Below are 17,208 nucleotides of genomic sequence, written 5' to 3'. Positions count from 1 at the left end.
AGTACTCTAAACTGAGTACCACTGCATGATGCTAACAAGAAGAAATCATGGAATAGTAAACATCGCTTATTGTTGAAAATGTTACAGCTTCTTCCAAAAGGGGTTACATACTGAAATTGTTTCAAGAACAGAGGAAAAGAAAGGAAAGGATTTTCAGAAAAACTCTACTGAGCCTGTGGCTTGCCTCCTCTGCCCATCCCGTACCCTTATCCAAAACGTCCTTCCTTCTCAAAGCCCCTCAGGCAGGAATGCTGCCTTCCCTCTGTGCCTAGGAGGAGAGGGAGATAAGCAGGGCAGAAGCCAATGCCTCATGCAGGATAATAGCATATGCATGGGCAGTTAGCAGAAACAGTAGTAGAGGATGACTGATTAGACAGTGGCTTTTTTCCCCTACCCCCATCATGTTTTTTGGTGAGACAGTAAGCAAAACCCAGGTAAGAACATTGCCCTGAAAGCTGAGCCAGCATCAAATACAAGGCTGCGTTACTTCTCCCAAGACTTGCTAAGCTGCAAGGAGCTGAAGTGTAGAGAGAACATTTTTGTAGGCTTGAAAACAGGTGATAGAAAGGGATAAGCCTGCCTGGAAACTTCAGGTTTGTGAAGGACTGACAAGGTGGAGGAAGCCATTAGGTAGAAAGAGTGCAGAACACAGAACAGGGGCAAACATGGCTTAGGCTAAGAGGAGATCAGGGCCCGTTTTACTGAGTCTTGGTGGAAAAGTTTTGAAGACGCGTGGCAGTGGATAGGCATAGAAGAGTATGAATCGTTTATGGAGGAGAGGAGTTAAAAGTGCACAGAGATTTGGAGCAGGTCAGAGAGTGGAGTACAGGCATACGCTGAGGAAACAAGAGAACACGAAACCATTATGAAAACAAACAGGAATCTGCTGGACTATTTTTGATGATCAGGACATAGAAAACCATGATCATGCTATTCTATAAAATCCTAGTATCACTTAAGGCCATAAAAAAGTTTGGAGCTAGTCTTTACCCATGACCATCTTCCTCCCCTCTCTTGGCAACAGCTACCAGAGCAATAATTGCCCACAAAAGAGTCTCAAACTATTACTACTGGTAAATAGCTTATATTGCATACTTGAATTATCGAAGAAAAATTTTGCATGTACAAAACCAGGTCTGTACTTGGCTAGAGTAATTTATCATGTCCATAGGGTTTTAAATTGTGGGTTTTTGTTGGGTTTTTTGTGGGGTTTTTTTGTTTGTTTGTTTGTGGTTTTTTGTTTTGTTTTGTTTTTTTTTAAAAGAGAGTATACCTTCTGGAGATGGAAAAAAATTATGCAAATATTAAAAAAAAATCCCACTGTTTCTTCCTTCTCTTGACCTATTTATGCTACTCGGAAGTCTATCCAACTATTTTAACAACTAATTTTATTCTGATAAAAAAATTTCAAATCTTAAGCTATGTTAAAAAACCTCCCAAGTTGCCTAGTATTAATAGTGAACTTTCCCCCTCCCCAAAATCATTCACTCTGCTTATTACTGTGAAGACTAATTCCCACTTTGAATAGTCAAGTTGTGCATGGGATCAAAATAATCTACACAATGTATATTTTCAATAAGCCTTGAATTGACTACAGGAAATGCATATACTGTACTCTGCTATAACGTGGTCGTTCTTGAAACAGAAAACAAAAAATGAAACCATAAAACTGAACTAGGTATCATTTGAAACATACCAGCAAAGTAGGCTAATCTGAAGCCTTTTCTGGAGATGCTATCATCTGAATGAAATCTGATCCAAACATGATCCTGTGAAGAGATGTATGGTGAAGGAATGGAGGAGCCGCATGCTCTATAGCCTTCAATATTCTTGTAGCTTCCAATTGTTAACCAATCTGAGCTGCATCGTCGTGATCCCTGAACATCAAAATCTTGAAAGCTGGGCGGGAGAAAGAAAAAAAAAAAAAAGAAAAAAAAAAAAGAGGTCAAAATTGCTACTGAACTGGATATTACACAACCAAGCTGGTGAATTGCTACACATAAAAATGGAAATTAGCTCTAAGTTCTTTTCTGGTCTGAAATAAAATGAGCAGCTTCTCTACCCATGTAAGAATAGGATTTAACCTTGTGGTGATGATACTTTTATTAGGACAGCAAGAATCCATTCTGTTAACCAAAATATTGCATCCACTACTTAAAGAAGCTCTATTTTGGTATAAAAAACACATAAAGCCTTCATCTAAAAAAAAAAAATAAAATAATTCTGTTAATGAAATTGTCTGAGTCTCATTTAATGACTTTCATATACTACTAAGTGGTTTTATTTAACCCAAACTTCATGAGAACTTTAGCTAATGCTACTCTTAGCCAATGATATGACTTGTCATTATAAATACAGTTAAATTGTTCAAAACTATGATTTCAACTAAGATTTGTTCCCAGTTGCACTACTTGGTTACCCAATGGGTTTGTCATAGAATGTCATGGTATGGCTACAGCTATATCAAGACATGCTGCCATGGTAATGAAGTGTGAAGGGGAGACAGTCTGGGCAAAACAGGGCAATACAGACAACGCAGCAGTAAACCAGAAATTAAATGTGGAATGTATGCTAGGTAGATAAGTGGAAGGAAACAATGTGAGAAAGGAAAGGAAATGAATGAGAGAAAGGAAGGGGGGGGGGGGGGGGGAGAAGAGTTTTATGAAAAATAAACTGTATGAAAAAGTTTAGAAAGCATTCTAGTAGATGAACACCTCTACGTACTTTACATTGCATTTATGCCAGTTTAATATTTAGTAGAAAGACTGTTTAAATTAAAAAGCAGTACTTTAAAAGAGTAACTGATGTCAAAGCAAATACTTCATAATGAAGCGCTGCTTCTTAGGTCAGCAGGTCTGTACTGGAAACTGAAGTAAATCTGCAGCTAATGCAGTTTCACGATCAGCCCGCGAAGCAGTACTAATTTGTATCTTGATGCTAAAACAAGCCTAGATTTCCCTTGTGGCAGTAATGGGGAATGAACTCATGAGAACTTGAACCCACGATACAACTTTTTCACATTACTTCTTTAGAAAAGTTATAAGGTACATGAAATGGCGGGGAGCTCCTTGCATCAAAACTCAGCATTTCCAAAAGTGCAATCATATCTATTGATTTACTATTTATTCCCTGCCACTTTTAAGCACACTGTGAGACTTCATAGCAATGAAGCATTACAGAATTTCCCCTACGCATATTTTAATGCAAAATTCTTATATTTCAGAGCCATTAAAAAGAAATCAAATAAATGAGAACATAGAAACTTTTTCTAGTCACCAACTCTCCAGTTGAAAACAAATGCTATATGGCTGTGTAACAGCAAATCAGATAAAAGGAAAGGCAGAAAACAAATAAACCAGAAATCCTACATTTACAGGAAGGAAGAGGAAATTGGTACATACACAACTGGCAGTTAAAAATGTTTCGTCAGTACTTCTTCAATCCACGTAGTTAATACAGGAGCACTGTTACCTTATAGTAATGATCTCCCCTGGGTTTGCGTGGATGTACCAGCTACAGTTGATTCGGGCAGGATACTCAGAGGGCCACCCTGGACTTGTGATTGTCCCGCTTGGTGATCGAATTTGTTCTGGAATATCTCCACAAGCTAAAAAATACATATATATTGAAAGCAACTGGATTAATGCCATTTTTTAAAGCCAGTAGGTCAAAAATTAATCAACACTTATCAGGGAAAATATCCCACTTAGTTAGATGAGGTAGCAATAAAAACAACATCTAAAGGAGTTCATAATGGACACAGGTCACAACATGTCAACCAAAAGATGTTTTCCAGTGTTGCTAGTCCAGAAGTTTATACTGTCAATTAGTAGTACAGATTAAAAAAGATTACTCTATACAGACTTTGATAACTTTATTAGTAATGTGAAAGATTTTGTATTTCCTAATTTTATTTTTAGCTTTCACAAAGGCTCAGTTCAATTTAACTATGCATTTACACCTTATACTGAGAAATGCATTAGAAGGTGAAAAATAAATTAAAGCGAAATAATCAAGTAGTTGAAATTTCCTGTCTTAGGAAGACCCAGTGCCTGGCTATCATTTAAATACTCCCTTCCAGCCCTTGGCATGGAAATGATCTTCATACACATGCTTCCAATGCTTGGAAGGCAACGAGCACTTACTGCAGCACACTTCATTTATAGGTATTAAAAATTAGGTTTACAAGAGATTATTCTTAAGAGGGACTTGTGTAACTACATTTCTGATAATGGACTAGAAAGGTTGTATTTACAGGACTAGTTCTATGCAACTGAAGTAACTCAGCCATTTGTATTCTTTCTTTATTATAGGTGTAGCTTTCCGTATTGGCCTTAACTCAGTTGCTTGTTCCTTACACTGCAGCGTTCTCAGCTCTGCTGATTTTATTTCAAGTAATGTACTTATTAGTTTTGTGGTTTTGTTTTGCTGGTTTTTTTTTCCCCTTAGCAGCCTTATGTCCAACACCTGTCATATAGCATATTCACAACCTTCACATAAATAGGAAGGCCGGAATACTCTCGCTACAGAGCCTGAAATTATGAGGAAGGGTCAGAAAACACATTAAAAATAATTGCTCTCAGTGCTTCCATTTTACAGTTTCCTCATTGCTAGTTCAAAACTTGTGGGCTCCTGAAGTTTACTGGTAGCACAATCAGTTACGCACAGTAATTTAAACACAAGGACTATTACAAATGAGGAGGGATTTTCATTTTTGTCTGATATCAAAAGCTTTTAGAATTTTTAAAATTTTGGATATCTACTTGGTTAAAATAGCAAATCAGAAGTGATGCAGTGAACAAACACGATGAAGAACGAACTGAATTTGTAATAGTGCAACAGTTGTAATAATGTAATTTGTAAACAGATTACTAATTTTTTTTCCTGTTTTTATCCACAATCAAGCTTTTAAGATCATTTTTCAAGACTATGGGGACCTGGAATTATTGACTAGCTCTAATACAATAAAAATTTATATTCTTAAATGATTATTATTACTTAAAAATATTTCTATACTGCATAACAAATACATTTCTAAAAATAGGTTTAAAAGGATTAAAAGAAAAAAATGCTGGCATATGCCTACATTCTCTGTATTAGCTTAAATATAGAACTCTAGAAACAAAAATAAAACTCAGTCAATTTACTGTTTTCACATACAGCTGTAAGAAAACATCGGTTTAAATAGTTTTCCACATGTTTCTTATTAGAGCTTCATTCATGCTGCACAGTTAACATACTTTGGCTATAGAACACAGGACCTGTCCTAATATCTAGGGACAAAAACGTCTCAAAATACAGAAAGATGTTATTTTATTTGAATATTCAATCAACTATTCCCTGGAAATCTTCTTGTTTTAATTTTGATCAAACCCTATAGGTGGTGCTCTAACACCATTTTGGAACACTGCTCCTGTGTGAATGATCTGGATATACTTCACATCTGTTCAGACAAGAAATGGAAGGACTGGAAAGAAAAACTGGTTATTCACAATTAAACGTTGAAGTAAAATAGCAGTTTTAACAGGTTCGAAACAAAAAAACACATGCAAAAGAGTAGAAGAATGTGTAAAACATTTTGTACCAAGCTTGAAGATGTTGGCAAGCAATTCCACGCACTACTTGGTTACTACTGAAATAGCACTCAGCTTAAAATAAGTTGCCTTTAGCTGAAATTTACACTATTACAACATTCACCTGGCTTTTGATATTACAAACTGACATACAGGATTTTGCCACTGAGAACCTCTACGGAAGCTTTTAAATTTGCCTGACAAAGAAAAACCTTACACTAGAAGATAAAAATAACCCATTCAACATATGTTCATTCAGTTTTAAAAAGTTCACCTCCAAAAACTTAAGCATGCTATAAATATACGTGCAGCATATGTCTGTTGAATAGGAACCTCCAAACACTGCTAGCAACTGTAAATTACTATGCAATGAGCTTTGCAACTTCCTCTGCTGGCACAGCGCACCGTGATAATCTACTCAATCCAATCCCTGCAGTAGTACAAGCAGTAACTTTTACTTGTTACACGAGTTTGAATGGAAGAAATTCCACACAGAAAGCCTGTATAACCAAGGTAGTATTTTCAGAGCACCATGAAAACTTCCAGTTTTACTCAAATTCAGGTTTTTTAGACTTTGTTTGCAATACCAGCCACACCCCTATATTTTCTATATTCTTTTACTTAAGATGGCTTTTCCTCTATTACCACTAAAGCTAAGACTGAAGAGCTGAGGGCAAAAAAGCTAAGGGCAAAATATGACCATTTCCAGCACCATCCGATATGGGAAGAGAGAAGCAGACTAAGGAGAGCACGAGGAAGCAAGAATGATCAGAGGCACTGAAATACAGGGTGGAGTGAACAATACTGTACTTCTGCTGTAGAAGAGAGAAAAATGGAACTGAACAAAGTGTGCATATGACAAAGTGGGGGTTGAAAAAATAAAAGGGAATGGACGTGGAAAGGGAATTACAGCTTCCTTAACTGAAGGTTAGCTAGATAAGCTAAATGTACTTGCATATTTGGTATACATTCATGCACTGAAATCTCTTCTTTATAACTCAGGAGACAAGAGAAATCTCCCATTTGCTTAAAAAGTGTATAAAGGTCAAGATCAACTGTGTAGAAGCTGCAGTTTGGAAGTGCTGTCATTTTTGAGTGAGAATAATTTCTCAGATTTTTAAAATCAAGGATAACCTTTTGAAATAGAAGAGTTTTAAAGGGAATCTACTTGATAAAAGATAATAGCAAGCTTTTTAAAATCAATTCCTGACCCTCTGCTTAAGTAGGATGTTTCTTCTAAAGCTTTTGAGAATATAATGTAACATACATTTTATGCATGTGTTTGTAAACATGGAGAATGTGAGCAACATCAAGAAGGGCACGGGAATCAAAAAAAAAAACAGTTCAACTGACAAGCACATAAAAGACATGTATGAACAGAGGCAAACATCTTTTCACTAAGTTGTGGAGAATTTGCACTTCTAATATCGATTGCTAGTAGCCCTGCAGGCATTTGTCACACAGGTCAGTTATGTCTATAGGAACTTAAAATTACAGGAAAACTGACTAGCTTTGGCATAATTTATTAAAAATAGTAAAAATACATAAGAAAACAGCACAACAAAAATTAGAGGAGTCGGAAAAAAAAAAAAAGATGAGTTTGTAACTGAGGTAGAAGCACAAAACAAATTGAGAAGGTTGCATCACAGAGAAGCAAAGATACATAGTGATGGATGCCCAAGATGTTTTCAAATCTCACGCTGGTGGCTGTAAGATTTTTGGGTGGGAACAACTCCCTCCTGTGCAACAGTTTCTACATGGATGTTGTCTCTGCCTACATTCCTCTCAATTCCCCTATATTCTTTGGTACAATTCTACTCATCCATCTCCTACCTGTTTTAAACTCTTTCCTTTGTAAGCCTTTGTGTTATTAACAATCTGTTTGCAATTCAGTTTGTTACTTTGCCATAACTGTTCAGTAGATTGCAATACTGTAATTAGGATTGAAGATGTTTCACAGACTAATGTGCAAAATAATGGTAAAAAAAACTGCTGAAAGCTGCACACGTGGTTTTCTGGTGTATATGGATTTTCTTGTAGACTTTAAAAACATGTACAACAGTTTCCTTATTCCATTCTTCCTGAAATTTGTTCACCACCCCACATTACGGAATATGACTGTAAACTACCTATGGGACATTGAGTGGTAAACAGAAGAGAGCCAATGAAAACTTTACAGTACAAAATTCAACTTGCAAGTTATAACAAGAAAATAATTGAGAAACCTGTGCAAAAATTCTGTAGCAAGATCTAGAGAAGTAAAGTACCTGTAGCAACAGTGAACAACATGTCAAGGAAAAAAGTCACTTCAGAAAAGCAGGGAGAGGGAGATTAGGGATTTATCTTCACAGTAATGCCAGGAGATTAGTTGAAAAGATAAAAGAATTAGCTTTCAATGTGAACCACAAGATGATAAGGTATGCATTATATTGGACATGGTAAGGACATGAATGCAGCTGGATAAATGATCTGAAGGTGTTTAAAAGAGCTTAGAGTAAAAAGAGAATAATGTGATAAAGTCTAAACCATGAATAGGGAGGATAATTATTGCATTCGTAACTCTCAGGAGCCACTGAAAGTCTTATTTGGAGAACTACAGGGGAAGAAGGCATAGGAATCTTTGCCTCCAGGTCAAGCTGTAAAGCTTTAATTTCAAATGCCCTTTGCTCTGCAATACAGAGACACACTCGGGAAAAAGGAATCATAATAATTTTTTTTTTTAAATTGTTGTGAACAAGTGTTTTCACCAGGGTAGAAGTTCTTTAAAATGGAAGGGTGAGGGGGAATCAGTTTTGCAGTTGTGACAATTATGGTGCTACACACCCGAAAGATGGACCTGAAAATATTTCTCAATTTTTCAGATTTTAAAGGCATAAACACTTGTTCTCTAGTAATAGCTTATAGGCAAGAGACAACATTCCATTATTGCTGTTGGTAGAAAAAGTGTGCTCATATATTAGAGGTGTACCTGCAACTTGGCAGATATAATATACAGCAGAAGCATAAATACCAAAGACCACAGAGGTCTGTGCTATTAAAACATAATTTAGTAAGGTAGGTCATGTAGCCTTACGGCGGCAGCATGACAGGAAATCTACCATCAAGACAATCATTTCATTTTAAAACCCTTCTCAGTAGCAACTGTTCAAGAAAATCACTTGCTTGGTTTCAACACCAAGTTAAAGTTGGATTCAGAAAGATTAAAGGCCTGATGTCTTTGGTTCTATTTTACAGAAACTGTTTAAAATTGTTCTGATAAATATAAAGCTGTCCAGGTATGCTTGATGAAATATATAATCTGCAAGTTCAAAAACATGTTTGGGAGACCCAGATTGTTTCAAAGGAACTAAAAAAATTATCTAAATCCATCCCCATCTTTTATCCTTGGGCCATACACCTAACATTTAAGATGTACATACAAAGAACTCCAAGGAAAATGCCACTGGGTCTGCCTACACACTTTCTTCGGGTTTTCATTAACAGACCACCCCCATCCCCATTATCTCAAAATTCTCCAGTGAAGAATTTTCACTTAATATTAAGATAGAAACTTTAAGAGTATGGTATTTATTTTTCCCCAGCTGGAAAGCTATTTTAGAACAAAAGACCGCCAGAACTACTTTTTTATATATATTTTTTTTAATTTATTTTTAAATGTAAATCCTCACTGGATCTTTCTTCTCAGTAGTTAAAGGTCTGTCTACCAGCTGCTGTTATCTTCTGTAGAAAGTACATTGTGTTCTCCTCTTCTTGGCACTGCCTATTTAAGCATGCTGGCCAAAGTACTGTAAGCAGAGTCAAAAATTCCATTCACCTCTTGCCCAGCAGATGCTTTTCTGCCTGTATTGCAACCTGTGACATGACTGTTGCAGTAAACAAAGGGGTGAAGGGTTGTTAAAAGATATCCTGAAAGCTGCATAGCTAGATTTTAGGCTGGCTGTGTATCTCGAACAATCCAATTCCAGCAACAATTGTTCCAACAGTGGCAAGTACCTGTGCTGTTATTTATTATGTGCCATAAATGTACTATATATGATACTTGGTGCATTACTACTGTTGAAAAGCAACAACATTCTTCATGATGCAGCACAAGAATGGATAGCAAAGATCTTCTATAATTAGACTTTTGACAGTCTTTGCATGGCAAACAATGGAAGGGAAAAAGAAAGTAGTATGGTGTAACAGAGACCATCCACTGACTGTACATTTATCCAAAAAACTTAACCGTGTGCACAAGTGGCAATGTAACGTTTGAAGTGATACTGCAAGGATAACTACAGTGAGATGTGCAAGCTGTTGTCAAAACCCACGAGTTTGCATTTTGACTCATTTTAGGAGAAGGGTGTGAAAATCAGTTTGATTTCCAGAGATGAGTGGCAGCTTCCCTATGGAAAGAGAGAGGCTTGTATTCTTCTACCCACTGAAGAAGAGTGTTTGTCTCCCCATTTGCACATATTCTGAGTATCTGCATCATAAAACAGGACCAGCAGCTTAGCTGACACTGCTTAACATCTGAAGAACAACGACTATACGCTGGTATTGCCTAATGCCTTAATGGACATCACTAATAGTCACATCACTAACAGAGAATAGTCCCAACCGTGGCTGCTGCCCAGAAGAGGCTTAAGACCAACTTACTGGAAGAGAATATAGGAACCTTTGAGCAACGTGTGCTGCTTTTATACCCCATATTCTCCCAGCATCTCATCAGTTTCTCAGTTTCATGAGTTTTAAAATTCTCTTTTTCTTGTATTAAGGAAACTGTGCAGTCAAGTGTACAGTAGTTTCAGTTACTGCTTCAATCTAATCAGGTGAAACGCATAACTCCTGGATTAATATTATTTGATAGTAGCAGTGTCCAAAATTACATTTCAATAAATTTCATTTCACAAAAACTTTACTGTGGAAAGAAAATATCAATTCGACTTAAACCAACTTTTCTCTTAGTTCAATGTTTGTATGGAAAAATAATTAAGCAGTCCACTTAGAAAGGCATAATCTGTTCATGAGCATGCAGATATCAATTTTATCTTATGAGAATTTTTCCATGTTCCAGTTGCTTCATTCCTTATTACATGCTGCAAAAGGCAGTAATAATTTTTATAGCCAAATATCTCTTCATAAGATACCAGGTGGCTTTCAATATTTACTATTTAAGTCATGCATGAAATTTAAACATTACAAAAAATGACTTACCCGTTGACACTCCTGAAATATGCACATTTTCAGAATGTTCTGCAAGAGCACCATTTCCTAAAATTAAACATAATGAATAAGCTAATTTCCAAGATAAAATTTGTAAAAATTCTTCAGATACCCTTTTACAGAACAGAAGGAACAAAACCGAAGCTATTTTAATTAATATTAAACATTAAAGGTTCTACATTCATTTAATGATAAAACTTAGAGAAAAACTAGAGAAAAAGGTACTATACAATGAAAATAAAAAACAAGCATCATTAGTGTACTAGTAACAATTACATATACTAGAAAGTTAAGGAACAAGAGACTGATAGTAGTAAAGAGTTTTGAGAAACTTCAGGCATTTTAGATGGTAGATCTTGCATGATTTTGCATCAAATGTTATTTTCTTTTCAAAGGTTTATTTCAATGCATCTTCCCCATCTCCTCCTGGATCAAGATTTGTAAGTAAATGCTATGCAAATAAAGACATACAGGGGAAGACATCCATCTACTTCATAATGAATTGCAGCCTATACCCTTTAGCCAAAAAGGTGTTTCAGACATAGCCAGGAACTAGCTACTTCAAGAGTAGCTATATAATAATAATATTATTATAATAATGTTCAGTAAAACTAAGCATACTTGCAAAGATGAATAACGACACCCATGTGGTCATCAAGAGTTAGAGACAAAAAAGTTATTCCTCCAAATCTCATACTACTTTGTACTCCTGCAAAGTAGAAGTCTGCTAAAGCAAATACGTTTGCTGATGGGTGGTAGCCCTGTTACATGATGTGACAGATCAAGTTGTATTTGTGCACATTTCCCCCGCTGAAAAGCTCTCATTCTCCTCTCCTTTATTCAATGTCTTTTCTTTTAACCTTTACAACAAATTTTTAATAAAATCTTTCAGGTATTTTGGGAGTACAGAGCTACTTTCATAAATAAGCTGCTTTGAACACAGGCAGTGAATCTAAAATTTAAAATACACCACTAAGCAAACTTTAAACCCACAACACTTAATCCCTCAAAGTTTTGTAGTATTGAAGATTTGCCATGTCACACATTTTCATGTGTGTGAAATCAGTTTTTCTACAGCACTGCAATGTAAGTATCGTATGTTTGGGTAACAAGAACCTGAAATACATGCAGAAAACTCAAATTCCTTTGATAGCAAGCCTAAAAACTGTTAGAGTTGACCTAGACCATATACACCTAAGCAAGCATCTCAATGCTCCTCCACTGCAGTAGTTACAAATAAAAAATTTTTCAGAAATTGCTCCCAGGGTTGACACCAAATGCACAAAGACATAATTTTTTACTTCCTAAAGATACAATACAGTTAGAAACCTGATGATCAGAATTTGTAGAAAAATACAAAGTCTAATTTTTCTTTTTTTTTTTTTAACTGAATTCTTGTGCTCTTAAAAGCGATGCATCCCCCCATTTTTAATGTACTAATTTCGCTACAAATACTTACATACCAAGTTGCTTTGTCTCAATTAAAAAAAAAAAAATCCACACTGTAACAATTCCCCTCAATGTTCAAAAGACATTTTTTAAAACTATTTCAAATACTGTATTAGCGAGGAACTATTTTCCAATTAAACTGTTTTCAAAAATAAAATATCTATATGTTTTAAAAAGCTATTCTCCAAGTAACTCCTCCATTTTGCATATAAACTGACATGCTAAGGAATGTTTGCCACTCTGATTTCATGTCTTCAGTAACACTTAGCTCCAAATTTACAAAATAAACACCATCTTCGCTGTAAAGTGATTTTACCTGTAACTGATTCCACAGAAGCACATTTCTGATTGTCTTGTTTTCTATTATTTCCATTAACATAGGGAAAACATTAACACATTTCAAGACCTCTTGTTTTAAGCTAAAAAATCGCTTACGTGTATTTCATCTTTTAAATTACAGTAGGGATTATTCACCGGTTTTGTATTTTCAAAAAGGGGATATTAGCACATACAACTGTATCTCTAGTTGTTACAGAACACTGAAAATTAGCAGCATGACAAAAAAAAGGGATTCACAAACATTTAGAAATATGAAAATCCCTGAAGTAATTACACTGAAGACAGTCAATATCTGAGCGCTCCACTGATAGCCCCAGAATCTGAATTACAGACAAGCTGCCTATACATAAAGACCAGGAAAACGAAAAACCCAGAATTTTAATGATATCAGTTCTGATAAAAATGCAGTAACAAAACATGAAAATACTGAAGTGATGGAAAGAAAAGCAATGTATATATAAAAAAACCTGACAAAGCCTATAAATCAGCAATAATGAGAAGCATACTAAAATGCGAACTCATATCCAAATCCTATACACATTGACTTAGAATTAATGGTTTAAATTAAGAAGAAAACTTAAGTCAATATCCAAAATGGAACGCTTTAATATTTTCCATTTAAATATGCTATATGATCTAACAATTAATCTCTTGACATAAAGTGATGTCACATTTATTGTCAAACTAACTGCAGTGATTAGTCAGAAGCACTGATGTGTGATGATGAAGCCTTAACTCAGATCCAAGTACTATAACAACAAAATAAGGTGTTGTGTTTTTTTTTTTTTTTTTTTTAAATTATTTCCTTCCCAATAATCCTTCATTACATGAAAGATGAACCTTAGAAACCTCTCAGATTATTACTTCCTTTTTTATTGGAAACTGTCACTGAAATAGAGTGTGTTCAGATGCCATTTAAGCGTTACTAACTGCTGACACCTTTATGAAATTTTTAGGCAATGATCCTTATATGATCTTAACAATTATGTCACATGGTATAAAGCGAGCCGACTAGAATATCAATATATCAGATAACAGATCAGTAATTTCCATTAAGATATGGGAACGTAATTATCTTTGAAATTCCTGTTAGTCTATCTATTTAATACAGCAGAGTATATAAAAAAAAATTTTCTTAGGTCACCAGTAAGCTTTCGTATTTCTTGATGTTTTAAAGAAATATTTACTATTCATTCCCATTTGAACCTGAAGTTTAAAACTGAAACAGGTACCATCTAACAAAACTTGATGCAAAGTTTGCCCACATCATTTACAAGAGCTGGTTAAGTACGTGTGACAGCACAGTGCTGGAAGACACACACCAAGAAGCTCCTGCACAAATCCATTCTGCTTGCGAGAAACCCAGTTTGTTTTTCAAGAACTGACATTTTCCATCACTTTCTTTTTTGTGGGTGACTTCTTAAAAAAAAAAAAAAAAAAATCACTTGTGTAACCAGGACTATACCCATCTCCTTTATATCCATTTATAAATACTTATGACAAATGGACCACTTATTTTAAGTGCTGTTAAGCAGAAATGTATGTCAACTTTAGTCCTGCAGCTTAAGATAGAGTCAGCAACTGCATTTAAGTTAAAAAATTCAAATGGACAAGGCTGAAGATAAAAACAAGCATTTACTATGTTTTTTCTAAAAAAAAAAATCAAAATTGAAATCTTTGGTAAATGGGATACAAGAGATGTTAAACTACCGGTAATCTATAGGTTAAACAAAAGTATGTAAAGTACTTTTAATGGCTTTCTATTTAAGTGCACATGAGTTTGTTGCCACCACTGCTGGTAGTATCTCTAAAGATTCCTTGACTGCAATAAAAAAAAATAAATCAGCCAATTGGTTACTAAATGAGTTAGACTCTTTATAGAGTGTGTTTACGGTATGGAACAATCTCCAATTTCTGAGGTGACTTTCTGTCTTGAATAACTTTAAAAATGTCTTAAATGTTTACAGTTTGGTGATAGTCAAAGTTGGTCACTGATTCTAATGGACTCGTCCATAAAATTTTATTTTATTTTCACAGCACAAAGCCAGTCCCTTTGACCTTTGTCAGTTTTTTTCTATCCCACTCAAATCTTCCGAGCCGAGATGCTGTGCTGTCTTAGGAGCAGGCAGAAACAGACAACAAGTAGTTCCACAAACACTTGAATTAATTCTTTTTGATTCGTGTCTCACAGCTGACTGACCACAGAAGCAGGCAAGACAACACTAGGTTTGCCTTCAGGTTTTCCAGCAGTTGGGGCATTTGTCCCCCATCAGTCTATATGAAACTATGTTAAACACACCACCACCACCACCCCCCTGAAAAACCCAATGCCCTCACAACGTCACTTCCAAACATCCTGGTCAACAAGCCATGAGCCCTACGCTCCTATACAGAGTCTGGAGAGGAGAACAAAACTACATGGAAGATAAAAAAAACATAGCCTCGGAAGGTGTTTGACTCACTAACATCTTCTGAATTTCATCACAGATGGGAAAACAAACACAGGCCAGGGGAGCAGGGCTGGCAACAAGGAAAACATTGCAGCAGCATCAAACATTCCAACCAAACTGCAGAGGAAAACTATAAGGGGAAAGTGTGGAAAAAACAATGCTTTCACACTTGAAAAACATGACATGGTTGGAAAAAATAGCTGCCAAGTTCTATATATTTGAAACCCAGACAGTACCAGTGATGGTCAGACTAACATGAAGGCTAACCACAATGCAGCAACCTTCATTTTAGGATGTTACCCCCCTACATCCCTCCTTCCCCATAGCCTACACAGCACAGCTCACTCGCAAAATGGGAAGAATATCAGACTCAAAGGATTATCTGCATATAACTTCAGAGCATAAAACTAAGCCTACAGTCCTGAAATGAGCTTCTCCTTTAAGTTTTACTCATACTCATGCAGTTTTCAAAAAGGATAGCAATTAAGTGCTCCTCTTAGTCAAAACATTCAGATTAAACAAGACAAGCTTCTGCATTCCAGATATATGAACTTGGAGGTTTCAGACAAAGAACAAGAACTTTATCTAAATACTGATATATTTGAGATATCAAATAATGACTCTTAAATGAAAACCCCATTTTAATTTCAATTTGACTAAAACTAGCAATACGAACTCACAGTGAAGCGATGAATATTGTAAAAGTGCACCCAAAAAATTTGGTCCATGCGACTTTGTCCACCATGACTGTAAAATCAGATTTTATAACTTTAGTTTGGAAGACCATCATGTATCTTGGGACTCAGTTAAATCCAGATTGTGTTTTACAGAGAAATTGAGTGTTGAAATGAAAAATGAAAAGAAAAAAAATCCACAGTGGCAAGCACCACATTTAAGTTATCTTTATTTTTGCTGTTAAACCAAGTAGTTACTGTCCACAAAAAAAATCATGCACATGTATCTGCACTGAAGCTAAATTCTTCTGTATCAAGATTAAGCCTTTGCCATTAGCTTTAACAGCCAAATTACAACCCCCCTATAAATATAACCGTATAAATTGAGAAAGTGCTGTAACTGAATGGCTACAAAGAGACAGCTTTTTCTAAACTACTTGGAGTTAAAAGGTACTGTGGTGCCTAATGAATGCTACATAAGCAGACTGGACAAGATATTTCTCTTGAACCACAACTATCAGGGACAAGAAATCAAGACCACTTCCTGCATATCATGCTTTTCCAAACACCCTTTATCATGGTATGTGCTCACCTTGATTTACTCTAGACAATGTACTTCACGACCAGACTTTCTTCATCCTGCTCCCTAATTCCTGTCCACTCTGTACCTCACAGAGTAAGCTTTAACTTGTTTATATTGCCTCTTGTCAGCTGAAGTTACCTTGCATTAATCTTCACCACATTTTGCTTCTAACTGACCAAGTGTGGATGATGCCACCAAAATAGGAATCTTACTATACACTTCCATGAACAAGTTGGTGCTGCCTTACATATTATCCCACTGAAAAGCCACTTAGCAATGGTCTTATGATGCCCTAGTCCAAAAATAGCAATATCCTTCTTGATCTAGAGATATGGGAGCTGGAAACATCCATGATGCCTCTGTAATATTCCAGCATGCTTCTTGGAAATGACTCCTTTTGCTAGCACATTTTGTGACAGTCCCAGCCAGTGGCCATCCCACCCACCCAATTCCTGCAAAGATCTAAGCACAGCTGTGCAGAAACAAGCTCCACCTGAAAACCCTGTGTGTCAGGCTGAACTGCAGTCACGCTCCTCTGCTGAGTCTGTGGGAGAAAAGTGTAAAGGTTAACTGCCTACCCATCATACCTATGGTTAATCTAAGGCTAAGATGTTCCAGCTTAGAGCAGAGGATGCGGGAGACCAAAAGAAAAACAAGTACTACCATCCTCCTCCAGATAAACTAGATGATCATTAAAGATCCCTTCCAACTCAAACCATTCTATGATAAAAACATTTGTTCAGTATGTAACCCAAAATACTATATTGAATTATTTACATGTAGGTCTCATGCAGTTAATGAGACAAAAAAATTAGGTGGGATACTCCTCAGTCTCTTGGCTCATCATTTATAACCTCTTCATCTCCTGAACACTTTGCACCTGTATTTGTTAAACTACTGTGCATTTAGAATTAAATTCATTAGCTGCAGGGATT

General features: G+C 35.9%; 1 protein-coding gene across 1 annotated transcript in view; it reads right to left on the bottom strand.

The window, feature by feature from the left end:
* The window catches only part of LRP12 (LDL receptor related protein 12), a 52,354-nt gene that overhangs the window by 10,892 nt on the left and 24,254 nt on the right, over positions 1-17,208 (bottom strand). Inside the window, exons 2-4 of the mRNA XM_082325123.1 lie at positions 10,770-10,826; positions 3,472-3,607; positions 1,697-1,899 (exon numbers count right to left, since the gene is read on the bottom strand). Coding sequence (XP_082181249.1) covers positions 1,697-1,899; positions 3,472-3,607; positions 10,770-10,826 — 396 coding nt within the window. The remainder of the gene's footprint in view (positions 1-1,696; positions 1,900-3,471; positions 3,608-10,769; positions 10,827-17,208) is intronic.

This window comes from Platalea leucorodia (assembly GCF_965183815.1).
Source record: "Platalea leucorodia genome assembly, chromosome: 1".
In the NCBI taxonomy this organism is placed as follows: domain Eukaryota; kingdom Metazoa; phylum Chordata; class Aves; order Pelecaniformes; family Threskiornithidae; genus Platalea; species Platalea leucorodia.
The sequence above is the reverse complement of the archived record's forward strand: the minus strand, read 5'-3'. Positions and strand labels throughout refer to the sequence as shown.